Source organism: Electrophorus electricus, chromosome 12, assembly GCF_041902795.1.
Source record: "Electrophorus electricus isolate QZ-2024a chromosome 12, ASM4190279v1, whole genome shotgun sequence".
In the NCBI taxonomy this organism is placed as follows: domain Eukaryota; kingdom Metazoa; phylum Chordata; class Actinopteri; order Gymnotiformes; family Gymnotidae; genus Electrophorus; species Electrophorus electricus.
This window is the reverse complement of record NC_137508.1, coordinates 4842197-4856892: the sequence shown is the minus strand read 5'-3', so window position 1 is coordinate 4856892 and position 14696 is coordinate 4842197. Positions and strand designations below refer to the sequence as shown.

At 33.4% G+C, this 14696-nt stretch overlaps 2 protein-coding genes and 3 non-coding genes across 5 annotated transcripts; 2 read left to right on the top strand and 3 right to left on the bottom strand.

Moving 5' to 3' along the window:
- Positions 1-324: 324 nt before the first annotated feature.
- Positions 325-397, top strand: trnak-cuu (transfer RNA lysine (anticodon CUU)). Its single transcript has one exon. It is a non-coding gene; the product is annotated as a tRNA-Lys (tRNA).
- A 182-nt stretch (positions 398-579) lies between these two features.
- On the top strand, positions 580-651 carry trnae-cuc (transfer RNA glutamic acid (anticodon CUC)). Its single transcript has one exon. It is a non-coding gene; the product is annotated as a tRNA-Glu (tRNA).
- An 82-nt stretch (positions 652-733) lies between these two features.
- Positions 734-821, bottom strand: trnay-gua (transfer RNA tyrosine (anticodon GUA)). The gene is given in 2 exon segments: positions 734-769; positions 785-821. It is a non-coding gene; the product is annotated as a tRNA-Tyr (tRNA).
- A 1051-nt stretch (positions 822-1872) lies between these two features.
- LOC113583444 (ladderlectin-like) lies at positions 1873-4520 on the bottom strand. The gene is made up of 9 exons (XM_035531801.2): positions 4419-4520; positions 4099-4167; positions 3934-3978; positions 3708-3764; positions 3586-3627; positions 3184-3272; positions 2700-2825; positions 2237-2336; positions 1873-2114 (listed from the first exon to the last, which is right to left on the bottom strand). The coding sequence occupies exons 2-9, from the start codon at positions 4157-4159 to the stop codon at positions 2044-2046; spliced, it is 591 nt and encodes a 196-aa protein (XP_035387694.1). The 5' UTR covers positions 4160-4167; positions 4419-4520; the 3' UTR covers positions 1873-2043.
- Positions 4521-8305: 3785 nt separating this feature from the next.
- On the bottom strand, positions 8306-10952 carry LOC113583468 (ladderlectin-like). Its single transcript, XM_035531800.2, has 9 exons — positions 10851-10952; positions 10531-10599; positions 10366-10410; positions 10140-10196; positions 10018-10059; positions 9617-9705; positions 9133-9258; positions 8670-8769; positions 8306-8547 (listed from the first exon to the last, which is right to left on the bottom strand). The coding sequence occupies exons 2-9, from the start codon at positions 10589-10591 to the stop codon at positions 8477-8479; spliced, it is 591 nt and encodes a 196-aa protein (XP_035387693.1). The 5' UTR covers positions 10592-10599; positions 10851-10952; the 3' UTR covers positions 8306-8476.
- Between the last annotated feature and the right edge of the window lie 3744 nt (positions 10953-14696).

Here is a 14696-nt window from a genome sequence, read left to right as displayed (position 1 = left end):
GGGGCATAGTATGTTAGTAAGTGGTATATTTAAATTTGACCTACATGACCATCACCAGTCCTTACAGAATCATCCGGTGCTACAAATCCAATATTTCAAAGCTAAATTAAATGAAAATTATGTTTTTCTTAATATATTATCTGGCAACACGACCAGTTTAATTTAAACCAGAGCTGGTTCAAACACCAGTGACAAAAGGAATTCAAATGATCAAATTAAATGCTACATTTATTCTTTAAAATCCATCTATACTTCCTTCAGGTTTATGGTCTTTGGTTAGCTGAGAGTGAAGCTTCAGTTTCAGAAGGGAAAGTCTGTACGAGAGCCCGGCTAGCTCAGTCGGTAGAGCATGAGACTCTTAATCTCAGGGTCGTGGGTTCGAGCCCCACGTTGGGCGATTAATTTTAACACATTTTAACGTTTGCGTTCTCAACATGTTGCGGTAAAGATTCAACATGACAATAATTTATGAAAACGTCAGAATTTACATATATACTATATCGTCAAAAGTGTTCCCTTGACCCATTCTTTCACACATTTATAAAAGCAGTCTGGATTCCTTAGGATGCGTTATGTAAATCCCTGGTGGTCTAGTGGTTAGGATTCGGCGCTCTCACCGCCGCGGCCCGGGTTCGATTCCCGGTCAGGGAAATTTGTTTTTTTGTTTTAAATGCTGTTAACTGTTAGAAGCACCAAAACTTCTGAAAGGCTAAAATGTAATTGAAAAAAAATGTCCTTCGAGCCGGATTCGAACCAGCGACCTAAGGATATCTGAACTTTACTACTACAGTCCTCCGCTCTACCAACTGAGCTATCGAAGGCGGTGCGTAAGCCTTCAGCTAATCAGCTGAACAAAGTGTTAAGTAAATTTAATAATAATCCTAATATTATTATTATCGTTTATTGTTTTGGTCTGCGTCACCTTGAAGCAAGTGCACCAGTGTGTTTATTTATTTATAAACAATAACCTCTATATTATACACTAATACACCAAAAGAGAATGCCATTTCCTCTAATTATTAATTACTAACATGAATCTACAATTTCTAAAAGTCCTGTGAAAATATGAAAAGTTAAATATAATGTCCATTTCAATATAAGATGATCAGATTCCAGCTGTCAGTGAATTCCATTGGATAAAATCACACAGCAGCTTGCTCCTTACAGGATGAAGATGGGGTTGTGATGTTAATAAAGTTTGGCTGTGCAGGTCCATGATGATATTTTCTGGTTATCTTTTACTTTTGTAGGATTTGCGTTTGAAGGAGGAGAAAATAATGTTTGAGGTTCATGATGTGTCAGTTGCATGTATCGAACCGTCCTTATTCATGTATGCCAAGGAAAATACGGTTTCCATTCTATGGTACCTTTAACACTCAAATAGCACTCAAAATTTGATTTATAAATGCTAGCTAACTATGCCATACAGACAAGCTGAGGAGGCACATGGGAGAATTCCTAACAATGGCACATTCTTCATGAGAGGTGTGTACTAAAATCTGTTTTTAAATGTGTTTAAAAAATGTGACCTCTATGGTATGTTTATGAATACTTAATTACTTAATACAAACCACAACAAGTCAAACCAATGTTTTCTACATATTAGGCATTATACTAAATAATAAAATTACTTTCTTGAATTTATTTTTTTGGTCTTGCGCAGTTGTTTAGAATAAGTTCAACCTGATAAGCACCCAACACATTTGTTTTTCCATATTATTTTCCAAGGTTGTTTCTATATTGTAGCACTCTGTAATATATTTTTTTAACACAACATAAGGGTTGATAGGGAGGTTTCTTGTTTGTTACAGTTTATGTAAATACAATACTATAAATATGAAATACATAAAAATGAATCACAATAAACATCACTATATTAGACTTTTTATTTTTAAGAATACAAAGACAGCATTAATCAATTAACTGCTTTCAAAACAATTTAATTAAATCAGTAATACTGTAAATGCTGATAATATTGATATCAGTCTCTTAGTGTTCATAATCGTCTGCCGTGTTGGTGGAAATGTACTTATTTATGTATTTTCAACAGACGGTTGGGTTAATAGAACAGACAAAAGAAAGTGTAGATGCACAGTTTGTGTTTGACCAGCCAGCTGAAAAAGAAGAAAACATACTTGAGAATCGCATTGTATCTGAATACAAACAACACAGCAATGTGAATGTTAATCACCCCTAAACCAGAATACATGGCACCAGTGTAAGTAAAATAAGTTACCATTGGATCTCATGTAGGCACAAGGGTAGCTGGAAACACTGCTCAGTGACAGCCAGTTTGAGTAGTAGAATCCTGCCCTATCAATCCACAACCACGTACCCTGGATAACACAGAATAAGTTTTACTGTCATCACAGGACTCTGCAAAAACATAAATAATTTAGTTTATCTGTAATTCAGCAATAATATTATAGACCAGTGACTATCATTGACAGTACTATTAACAATTACCGAAATGTGTCAAGAGTTTAATTATTTTGGAAAAAAAAAACCTGAATTGAATTATTTTATTAAAAGAAAATATTCTTGTATTTATTGCTGTGTTGATTGCTTAATAATGATCTTAGTGTTTTACATTTTAAAATGATTCAGTGTTTTATGCTGATATGCAAACATGTGGACAGGTATGTATCTAGGAAACAGTGACTGGCTACAGTGGCCATCGCTATATGTAACTGTGTTACCTGGAAGTTGTAAGCACCAATCCAAGCCAGTGGTAAACCAGCAGAGGCAATCAAATTCTGCAGGAAGTACTGTTCATCAGGATTCTGTACAGATGCCAGAGTAGCCCGCAGACTTACACAGTGTTTCTGAAGACAAAATACATGAATGAGAAAAAGAGAAGAATGAGTTAGCGAAGCTCTGTTGTTGATCAGATGCTGCAACACATCCAAGATAAATTATATTAAAATATTAGATGGTTTATCAATTATACAAGTACAGGAGCCCAAACTGACTTCTGGTACCGATTTTGTGTCCCTCGCTCCACTCCCCGTTTTTGTTTGTTTGTTTGTTTGTTTGTTTTTTGGGTGGGGGTTGGTTTTTTACAGGAATAAAAGTTCATATTTATTTTTGCATGGGTTCCTCATCCTGACATGTTTGACAGGTGTCCATTTCAGCGATTTGTGATTCTGGCTATGAATAAACATTGTGAAGTTAAATATTTACCTCAGCATTAAGCCAGGACATCGCTGATCTTACAATCTGAAAACAGCGGGATCTGTAATTAATCCACCCAGGTGGGCAGTATGCGCGTTCTGTCAAAAAAACAAACAAAAAACACCTCTGTTTTATGTCTTGGCTTTAATGGGGACACTGACATGATAAAAAAAAAAAGTGCTTTCAGTGAAAGTAAAATTAAGCTTGTGTTTTATCCTCAAATGAGGAGAAAGTTGATCATTTACTAATACGCTATGATTGTTTATGGTTACTGATGGATGTTAATGGATGATAAATGGGGGACAGACAAAAATAATTTATTTTTGCAATGAACACTAGCAGTTTAAAATTAAACTCCAAATATCATTCTTCATATCATCAAGTGCATTTCATTGCAGAGACAAGACTTGCCTGAAATAGCCAACTCTTCAACAGCTATTTTAGCAGCGACATCTGTAGAAAAAAGCATCTCCATGGTGAAAAATTAATTTTACTAAGCTTTGTTAGATGTGAGTTTAATAGAGCATACATACCTGCAGGGGAGAGATCTTCCACTTGTTCTTCTGCTTCTTTGGTCTCCACTATCTCCACTACAGATATTTTTGTAAGGTCAGTTTGACAGTCACATTGTGCTTCACCTATTATTTATGCCTGTATGTTAATATAATCCTGTCCTGTAGAATTACAGGACTTAATTATTGCAGGCAAGTAAAATTGTCACATCAGTATCTATAGTATAACAGACCTATAGACACTAACCTGGTAATTTTGAATTCTGTTCATTTTTAGTGACAACTGCTTCCCCTGGAGAAACATTTGTCAGCAACCATAACTCAAATAGAACTTGTAAGTATCCACAATTAAAATCCCCATACAGTTATTGAGAAGTAGTTGAGATGTGTGTTTTGAATGGTGTTGTTGTACCTGAAGCGGTCCTCAGTCCAAAAACAGCACACAACATCAGAGATACAATCCAAACCTTCATGATGAAAACTAGAGCAACATAGGGAAAAGGAAAAAAAAAAAGTCAAAATAAATGCGATCCAAAATCAAACAGCTCCAGGTCAACGTTCCCACTGTCTTCTTCCAGCATGTATATCGGATGTTTGTAAATTTCCATGCAGCACAAACCATTGTAAACTGAAAAGGTTTTTAATACAAATTTGTTTTTAGACCATAGTTGTCATGACATCTTTGCCAAGCAAGAATGGCAGAAATGTCCATCACAAAGATAAATTATTTACCTGTTGTTGATGGATCCCAGCTTATATCTTTTTCACAGATGCACAGTAATGTGAAGAGTGGAGTCCTCAGTATTTATATATACTGTGCTACCTCAGTAGTTGCACTCTGTACATCAGGGACCCATCTGATTTAGATTAGATAACCATAATAACCTGACTGCCCCGATAACACTTTTTATTGTTGACCTTAAATTACAGTTGCTGGTAAGATGTATTAAAAAAACAAAGCCTTTACTTATTACTTATATCAGAACATCATAACACAGGCTAAATTACATCAGATAACCATGATAACTTGCCTGCCCAGATAGCACCTTTTAATTGTTAACCATAAGTAGGCAGTTGCTGGTAAGCTGAATAAAAACAATGCCTTTACTTGCTAGTTACATCTGTTTCAACATGAGTGTGGTATATTGGATAATTTCATAATTTAACATTATAGCAATGCAAATCTTTTGCCAGTATTGTATGTTTTATTCATATAAAATTGCACTTACTTCACCATCCAAGGGTTTATGAACATTCTACTTAAATTTAATGTCCCTTAAAACCAAAGAAACAACGAGACATGACTTGAATAGATAAATGATTCATAAAATGATGAAATGAATGATTGAACACTTATCTATCAATATTTGACAGGCAGTGTTTAACAATGCAAATGTGGCACCCACTGACACACAAGGAAGAGATAACCCTGTTCATAAATGCCAGTAAGCTGTAGATAATTTTACATTGTTTACATCACTGTCCCCCTCATACACCCACATTCTCTAGATGGCATACAGAACAAATTTAAATATGTGTCGAGGATAAATTTGATACATCTTGCAAAAATATCTTTATTTCATTGTATTTATTTTCTTTATATCTTGTCATCTACTGTAGGACTCATAGTGAGGGTCAAATAGTGATATACTGAGAGGTGCTCTGGTGGAAGTAACAAAGAAAATAATGAAATAAGACATGATTCGGTAAATGTGATGTAATTTGTAACGTCTAAATTCTTTGAACATAGGAGAGTGTGATGAATTTACTTATTAGATAAAACTGTGTCTATCTGTACTTATACATTTAATAATTGCCTCTAAATATGTTATATATGCGTATAAGAATAAGAATATATTCTTATATATGCCTATAAGTATATACTTCAAATATTCCTGTACTGTTCTTTACCTGTGCAATTCACTGTAAATCTGAAAACTAAAATTACATTACTGGTGCTCTTCTAAAAGGCCACTCTCAATAAAAAAATACATACATACAAAGAATTTGGCTTCATGCAGGAATTGTATAATTTGCTACAGTAATTTACAATACATTGTTTTGGTAAAGGCAAGAAATGGTTTTTAAAAAAACCTTAAAATGTATTCTAATTCTCCAAGTTTTTGCCATAAATGTTTGACACATTTGTCAAGGTGAGTGGTGACACAAACAAAGTCCTTGTGATGACTACAAAACTTGACAATTCAGATTGATGTACTACTGCAAGTTTATGATGAATGATAAATGGCAAGATTGAATGAACAGCTTAACAGTATTTTAGCAAAACAGTGACGTTTAACTCTCAGTTTGTGATTTCTGTCAGTTGTCAGTTTATGATTCTATTTGTTAATTGCATCACTCACTAAATCATTTCCATAACATTCAATTTCAATATATCATAATATATGTTATATGTTATATATATATATATATATATATATATATATATATATATATACATATATATATATATATATATATATATATATATATATATATATATATATATATATATATATATAATATAGACTCCAGTCACTTTCAAGTCTTACATGTGACTTATTGCCCTTTGTTGCAACCATAATTACAGCAACAAGGAAATGTAAATGGTTTATGGGAATATTGTCTCTCCAGTAAAATTAATATGTTTCCTTTCACAGCTTCTCATTAACGATTGGTAACGCAGGATTTTTTTTGTTTGTTTTTATGAAGGATGTTGCCAAATCAGTTTATGCGTCTAAAGGTTAATATAGCGATAAAATGACATACAGCTGTGAGACAGTTTTTGATCACTTTGGGATTTTCAGGATTTCTGCATGAATGGCTTCCAAAATGCAATATGATCTGCCTTCATGTCCAAATAATTATGTTTGATTTAACAAACAACAAACACTATTGCTGTTTTCATTGAATAAAATGTTTAGGTAATGGGGACAGCAGGTTACGCTGTAGTATAATGACCTCTTCAATAGAGCCCATGGTGTCACAGCTAAAATCTGTAGGTGTTTCTTGCATTTGATTAGGTTTATGTTCACAAGAATGGTGTTCTTGGGAGATTACCACAAAGCAAATACAGTGAAAGGCACAAGCAAGTTGCAGACCTTTTGAACTTTGCTAAATATCTGTATTTCACTTGAGTATTTCTGTCACTTCTATTCACTACATTTCATAAGAAAACGCTTTACCTGCTACACACTTCATTTTAAAACCAGACTCGGTACTCTAAGATTTTATTACAAAATATAATAAATAATGCTATTACTATTCAGTCTAGTCACCAAGCACCAAGTTAGCCAGTTAAAATCCGGCTGGATGTGAAACCAAAACGAGGGTGTTAAAATTTTCCTGGATGTTTTGTTCCTTCATAACCGAATATCAAAAGGCAAACTCAGTGTTCTTTTTTAAAATTATTTAAGCAACATTTTAGTTCCCTACATCAACATTTTTAGTTCAGTTTCTGTGGTTGCCTATCCAGCTTTTTCTCTACATTAGAAAAACATGTCATTTGTATGATTTTGCAGATGCATTTCTAATAAAGCATGTGATGAATGCATCTAATTAAAGTTCCCATAGGATGTATTAATTGTTTTTTTGTTCTCTCATGTCTACATATTTGACTTTGTTTGAGGAGAAAAATGCCCAGATTCAATTTCATGCGCATGAAAGAAATGAAACTAAAATGAACCCCCTATGAATAACTAGCTGCGTCATCATACTATTCAGTTAACAATGATAGTTACTTGGAGTTTGACAATAGCCAACATTACCTGTACTAGTTACTTGGTTTTGATCTTCGGTTTACAAAGTAAAAAAAAGTTGTTAGCTCAGTATGATGTTTTCAATATAAGATGATCAGGTTCCAGCTGTCAGTGAATTCCAGTGGATAAATTCACACAGCAGCTTGCTCCTTACAGGATGAAGATGGGGTTGTGATGTCAATAAAGTTTGGCTGTGCAGGTCCATGATGATATTTTCTGGTTATCTTTTACTTTTGTAGGATTTGCGTTTGAAGGAGGAGAAAATAATGTTTGAGGTTCATGATGTGTCAGTTGCATGTATCGAACCGTCCTTATTCATGTATGCCAAGGAAAATACGGTTTCCATTCTATGGTACCTTTAACACTCAAATAGCACTCAAAATTTGATTTATAAATGCTAGCTAACTATGCCATACAGACAAGCTGAGGAGGCACATGGGAGAATTCCTAACAATGGCACATTCTTCATGAGAGGTGTGTACTAAAATCTGTTTTTAAATGTGTTTAAAAAATGTGACCTCTATGGTATGTTTATGAATACTTAATTACTTAATACAAACCACAACAAGTCAAACCAATGTTTTCTACATATTAGGCATTATACTAAATAATAAAATTATTTTCTTGAATTTATTTTTTTGGTCTTGCGCAGTTGTTTAGAATAAGTTCAACCTGATAAGCACCCAACACATTTGTTTTTCCATATTATTTTCCAAGGTTGTTTCTATATTGTAGCACTCTGTAATATATTTTTTTAACACAACATAAGGGTTGATAGGGAGGTTTCTTGTTTGTTACAGTTTATGTAAATACAATACTATAAATATGAAATACATAAAAATGAATCGCAATAAACATCACTATATTAGACTTTTTATTTTTAAGAATACAAAGACAGCATTAATCAATTAACTGCTTTCAAAACAATTTAATTAAATCAGTAATACTGTAAATGCTGATAATATTGATATCAGTCTCTTAGTGTTCATAATCGTCTGCCGTGTTGGTGGAAATGTACTTATTTATGTATTTTCAACAGACGGTTGGGTTAATAGAACAGACAAAAGAAAGTGTAGATGCACAGTTTGTGTTTGACCAGCCAGCTGAAAAAGAAGAAAACATACTTGAGAATCGCATTGTATCTGAATACAAACAACACAGCAATGTGAATGTTAATCACCCCTAAACCAGAATACATGGCACCAGTGTAAGTAAAATAAGTTACCATTGGATCTCATGTAGGCACAAGGGTAGCTGGAAACACTGCTCAGTGACAGCCAGTTTGAGTAGTAGAATCCTGCCCTATCAATCCACAACCACGTACCCTGGATAACACAGAATAAGTTTTACTGTCATCACAGGACTCTGCAAAAACATAAATAATTTAGTTTATCTGTAATTCAGCAATAATATTATAGACCAGTGACTATCATTGACAGTACTATTAACAATTACCGAAATGTGTCAAGAGTTTAATTATTTTGGAAAAAAAAAACCTGAATTGAATTATTTTATTAAAAGAAAATATTCTTGTATTTATTGCTGTGTTGATTGCTTAATAATGATCTTAGTGTTTTACATTTTAAAATGATTCAGTGTTTTATGCTGATATGCAAACATGTGGACAGGTATGTATCTAGGAAACAGTGACTGGCTACAGTGGCCATCGCTATATGTAACTGTGTTACCTGGAAGTTGTAAGCACCAATCCAAGCCAGTGGTAAACCAGCAGAGGCAATCAAATTCTGCAGGAAGTACTGTTCATCAGGATTCTGTACAGATGCCAGAGTAGCCCGCAGACTTACACAGTGTTTCTGAAGACAAAATACATGAATGAGAAAAAGAGAAGAATGAGTTAGCGAAGCTCTGTTGTTGATGAGATGCTGCAACACATCCAAGATAAATTATATTAAAATATTAGATGGTTTATCAATTATACAAGTACAGGAGCCCAAACTGACTTCTGGTACCGATTTTGTGTCCCTCGCTCCACTCCCCGTTTTTGTTTGTTTGTTTGTTTGTTTGTTTTTTGGGTGGGGGTTGGTTTTTTACAGGAATAAAAGTTCATATTTATTTTTGCATGGGTTCCTCATCCTGACATGTTTGACAGGTGTCCATTTCAGCGATTTGTGATTCTGGCTATGAATAAACATTGTGAAGTTAAATATTTACCTCAGCATTAAGCCAGGACATCGCTGATCTTACAATCTGAAAACAGCGGGATCTGTAATTAATCCACCCAGGTGGGCAGTATGCGCGTTCTGTCAAAAAAACAAACAAAAAACACCTCTGTTTTATGTCTTGGCTTTAATGGGGACACTGACATGATAAAAAAAAAAGTGCTTTCAGTGAAAGTAAAATTAAGCTTGTGTTTTATCCTCAAATGAGGAGAAAGTTGATCATTTACTAATACGCTATGATTGTTTATGGTTACTGATGGATGTTAATGGATGATAAATGGGGGACAGACAAAAATAATTTATTTTTGCAATGAACACTAGCAGTTTAAAATTAAACTCCAAATATCATTCTTCATATCATCAAGTGCATTTCATTGCAGAGACAAGACTTGCCTGAAATAGCCAACTCTTCAACAGCTATTTTAGCAGCGACATCTGTAGAAAAAAGCATCTCCATGGTGAAAAATTAATTTTACTAAGCTTTGTTAGATGTGAGTTTAATAGAGCATACATACCTGCAGGGGAGAGATCTTCCACTTGTTCTTCTGCTTCTTTGGTCTCCACTATCTCCACTACAGATATTTTTGTAAGGTCAGTTTGACAGTCACATTGTGCTTCACCTATTATTTATGCCTGTATGTTAATATAATCCTGTCCTGTAGAATTACAGGACTTAATTATTGCAGGCAAGTAAAATTGTCACATCAGTATCTATAGTATAACAGACCTATAGACACTAACCTGGTAATTTTGAATTCTGTTCATTTTTAGTGACAACTGCTTCCCCTGGAGAAACATTTGTCAGCAACCATAACTCAAATAGAACTTGTAAGTATCCACAATTAAAATCCCCATACAGTTATTGAGAAGTAGTTGAGATGTGTGTTTTGAATGGTGTTGTTGTACCTGAAGCGGTCCTCAGTCCAAAAACAGCACACAACATCAGAGATACAATCCAAACCTTCATGATGAAAACTAGAGCAACATAGGGAAAAGGAAAAAAAAAAAGTCAAAATAAATGCGATCCAAAATCAAACAGCTCCAGGTCAACGTTCCCACTGTCTTCTTCCAGCATGTATATCGGATGTTTGTAAATTTCCATGCAGCACAAACCATTGTAAACTGAAAAGGTTTTTAATACAAATTTGTTTTTAGACCATAGTTGTCATGACATCTTTGCCAAGCAAGAATGGCAGAAATGTCCATCACAAAGATAAATTATTTACCTGTTGTTGATGGATCCCAGCTTATATCTTTTTCACAGATGCACAGTAATGTGAAGAGTGGAGTCCTCAGTATTTATATATACTGTGCTACCTCAGTAGTTGCACTCTGTACATCAGGGACCCATCTGATTTAGATTAGATAACCATAATAACCTGACTGCCCCGATAACACTTTTTATTGTTGACCTTAAATTACAGTTGCTGGTAAGATGTATTAAAAAAACAAAGCCTTTACTTATTACTTATATCAGAACATCATAACACAGGCTAAATTACATCAGATAACCATGATAACTTGCCTGCCCAGATAGCACCTTTTAATTGTTAACCATAAGTAGGCAGTTGCTGGTAAGCTGAATAAAAACAATGCCTTTACTTGCTAGTTACATCTGTTTCAACATGAGTGTGGTATATTGGATAATTTCATAATTTAACATTATAGCAATGCAAATCTTTTGCCAGTATTGTATGTTTTATTCATATAAAATTGCACTTACTTCACCATCCAAGGGTTTATGAACATTCTACTTAAATTTAATGTCCCTTAAAACCAAAGAAACAACGAGACATGACTTGAATAGATAAATGATTCATAAAATGATGAAATGAATGATTGAACACTTATCTATCAATATTTGACAGGCAGTGTTTAACAATGCAAATGTGGCACCCACTGACACACAAGGAAGAGATAACCCTGTTCATAAATGCCAGTAAGCTGTAGATAATTTTACATTGTTTACATCACTGTCCCCCTCATACACCCACATTCTCTAGATGGCATACAGAACAAATTTAAATATGTGTCGAGGATAAATTTGATACATCTTGCAAAAATATCTTTATTTCATTGTATTTATTTTCTTTATATCTTGTCATCTACTGTAGGACTCATAGTGAGGGTCAAATAGTGATATACTGAGAGGTGCTCTGGTGGAAGTAACAAAGAAAATAATGAAATAAGACATGATTCGGTAAATGTGATGTAATTTGTAACGTCTAAATTCTTTGAACATAGGAGAGTGTGATGAATTTACTTATTAGATAAAACTGTGTCTATCTGTACTTATACATTTAATAATTGCCTCTAAATATGTTATATATGCGTATAAGAATAAGAATATATTCTTATATATGCCTATAAGTATATACTTCAAATATTCCTGTACTGTTCTTTACCTGTGCAATTCACTGTAAATCTGAAAACTAAAATTACATTACTGGTGCTCTTCTAAAAGGCCACTCTCAATAAAAAAATACATACATACAAAGAATTTGGCTTCATGCAGGAATTGTATAATTTGCTACAGTAATTTACAATACATTGTTTTGGTAAAGGCAAGAAATGGTTTTTAAAAAAACCTTAAAATGTATTCTAATTCTCCAAGTTTTTGCCATAAATGTTTGACACATTTGTCAAGGTGAGTGGTGACACAAACAAAGTCCTTGTGATGACTACAAAACTTGACAATTCAGATTGATGTACTACTGCAAGTTTATGATGAATGATAAATGGCAAGATTGAATGAACAGCTTAACAGTATTTTAGCAAAACAGTGACGTTTAACTCTCAGTTTGTGATTTCTGTCAGTTGTCAGTTTATGATTCTATTTGTTAATTGCATCACTCACTAAATCATTTCCATAACATTCAATTTCAATATATCATAATATATGTTATATGTTATATATATATATATATATATATATATATATATATATATATATATACATATATATATATATATATATATATATATATATATATATATATATATATATATATATATATATAATATAGACTCCAGTCACTTTCAAGTCTTACATGTGACTTATTGCCCTTTGTTGCAACCATAATTACAGCAACAAGGAAATGTAAATGGTTTATGGGAATATTGTCTCTCCAGTAAAATTAATATGTTTCCTTTCACAGCTTCTCATTAACGATTGGTAACGCAGGATTTTTTTTGTTTGTTTTTATGAAGGATGTTGCCAAATCAGTTTATGCGTCTAAAGGTTAATATAGCGATAAAATGACATACAGCTGTGAGACAGTTTTTGATCACTTTGGGATTTTCAGGATTTCTGCATGAATGGCTTCCAAAATGCAATATGATCTGCCTTCATGTCCAAATAATTATGTTTGATTTAACAAACAACAAACACTATTGCTGTTTTCATTGAATAAAATGTTGAGGTAATGGGGACAGCAGGTTACGCTGTAGTATAATGACCTCTTCAATAGAGCCCATGGTGTCACAGCTAAAATCTGTAGGTGTTTCTTGCATTTGATTAGGTTTATGTTCACAAGAATGGTGTTCTTGGGAGATTACCACAAAGCAAATACAGTGAAAGGCACAAGCAAGTTGCAGACCTTTTGAACTTTGCTAAATATCTGTATTTCACTTGAGTATTTCTGTCACTTCTATTCACTACATTTCATAAGAAAACGCTTTACCTGCTACACACTTCATTTTAAAACCAGACTCGGTACTCTAAGATTTTATTACAAAATATAATAAATAATGCTATTACTATTCAGTCTAGTCACCAAGCACCAAGTTAGCCAGTTAAAATCCGGCTGGATGTGAAACCAAAACGAGGGTGTTAAAATTTTCCTGGATGTTTTGTTCCTTCATAACCGAATATCAAAAGGCAAACTCAGTGTTCTTTTTTAAAATTATTTAAGCAACATTTTAGTTCCCTACATCAACATTTTTAGTTCAGTTTCTGTGGTTGCCTATCCAGCTTTTTCTCTACATTAGAAAAACATGTCATTTGTATGATTTTGCAGATGCATTTCTAATAAAGCATGTGATGAATGCATCTAATTAAAGTTCCCATAGGATGTATTAATTGTTTTTTTGTTCTCTCATGTCTACATATTTGACTTTGTTTGAGGAGAAAAATGCCCAGATTCAATTTCATGCGCATGAAAGAAATGAAACTAAAATGAACCCCCTATGAATAACTAGCTGCGTCATCATACTATTCAGTTAACAATGATAGTTACTTGGAGTTTGACAATAGCCAACATTACCTGTACTAGTTACTTGGTTTTGATCTTCGGTTTACAAAGTAAAAAAAAGTTGTTAGCTCAGTATGATGTTTTCAATATAAGATGATCAGGTTCCAGCTGTCAGTGAATTCCAGTGGATAAATTCACACAGCAGCTTGCTCCTTACAGGATGAAGATGGGGTTGTGATGTCAATAAAGTTTGGCTGTGCAGGTCCATGATGATATTTTCTGGTTATCTTTTACTTTTGTAGGATTTGCGTTTGAAGGAGGAGAAAATAATGTTTGAGGTTCATGATGTGTCAGTTGCATGTATCGAACCGTCCTTATTCATGTATGCCAAGGAAAATACGGTTTCCATTCTATGGTACCTTTAACACTCAAATAGCACTCAAAATTTGATTTATAAATGCTAGCTAACTATGCCATACAGACAAGCTGAGGAGGCACATGGGAGAATTCCTAACAATGGCACATTCTTCATGAGAGGTGTGTACTAAAATCTGTTTTTAAATGTGTTTAAAAAATGTGACCTCTATGGTATGTTTATGAATACTTAATTACTTAATACAAACCACAACAAGTCAAACCAATGTTTTCTACATATTAGGCATTATACTAAATAATAAAATTATTTTCTTGAATTTATTTTTTTGGTCTTGCGCAGTTGTTTAGAATAAGTTCAACCTGATAAGCACCCAACACATTTGTTTTTCCATATTATTTTCCAAGGTTGTTTCTATATTGTAGCACTCTGTAATATATTTTTTTAACACAACATAAGGGTTGATAGGGAGGTTTCTTGTTTGTTACAGTTTATGTAAATACAAT

Bases quoted from the DNA above. Each gene is read 5' to 3' on its own strand.
- LOC113583444 (XM_035531801.2), bottom strand. From the start codon at position 4,159: ATGAAGGTTTGGATTGTATCTCTGATGTTGTGTGCTGTTTTTGGACTG. The intron at 3,979-4,098 runs GTACAACAACAC...ATGTTTCTCCAG, and splicing joins TGGACTGAGGACCGCTTCAG to GGGAAGCAGTTGTCACTAAA. The intron at 3,628-3,707 runs GTATGTATGCTC...TTTTTTCTACAG, and splicing joins GGAAGATCTCTCCCCTGCAG to ATGTCGCTGCTAAAATAGCT.
- LOC113583468 (XM_035531800.2), bottom strand. From the start codon at position 10,591: ATGAAGGTTTGGATTGTATCTCTGATGTTGTGTGCTGTTTTTGGACTG. The intron at 10,197-10,365 runs GTTAGTGTCTAT...AAATATCTGTAG, and splicing joins ACAGAATTCAAAATTACCAG to TGGAGATAGTGGAGACCAAA. The intron at 9,259-9,616 runs GTAAATATTTAA...TTTTGTCTTCAG, and splicing joins TGTCCTGGCTTAATGCTGAG to AAACACTGTGTAAGTCTGCG.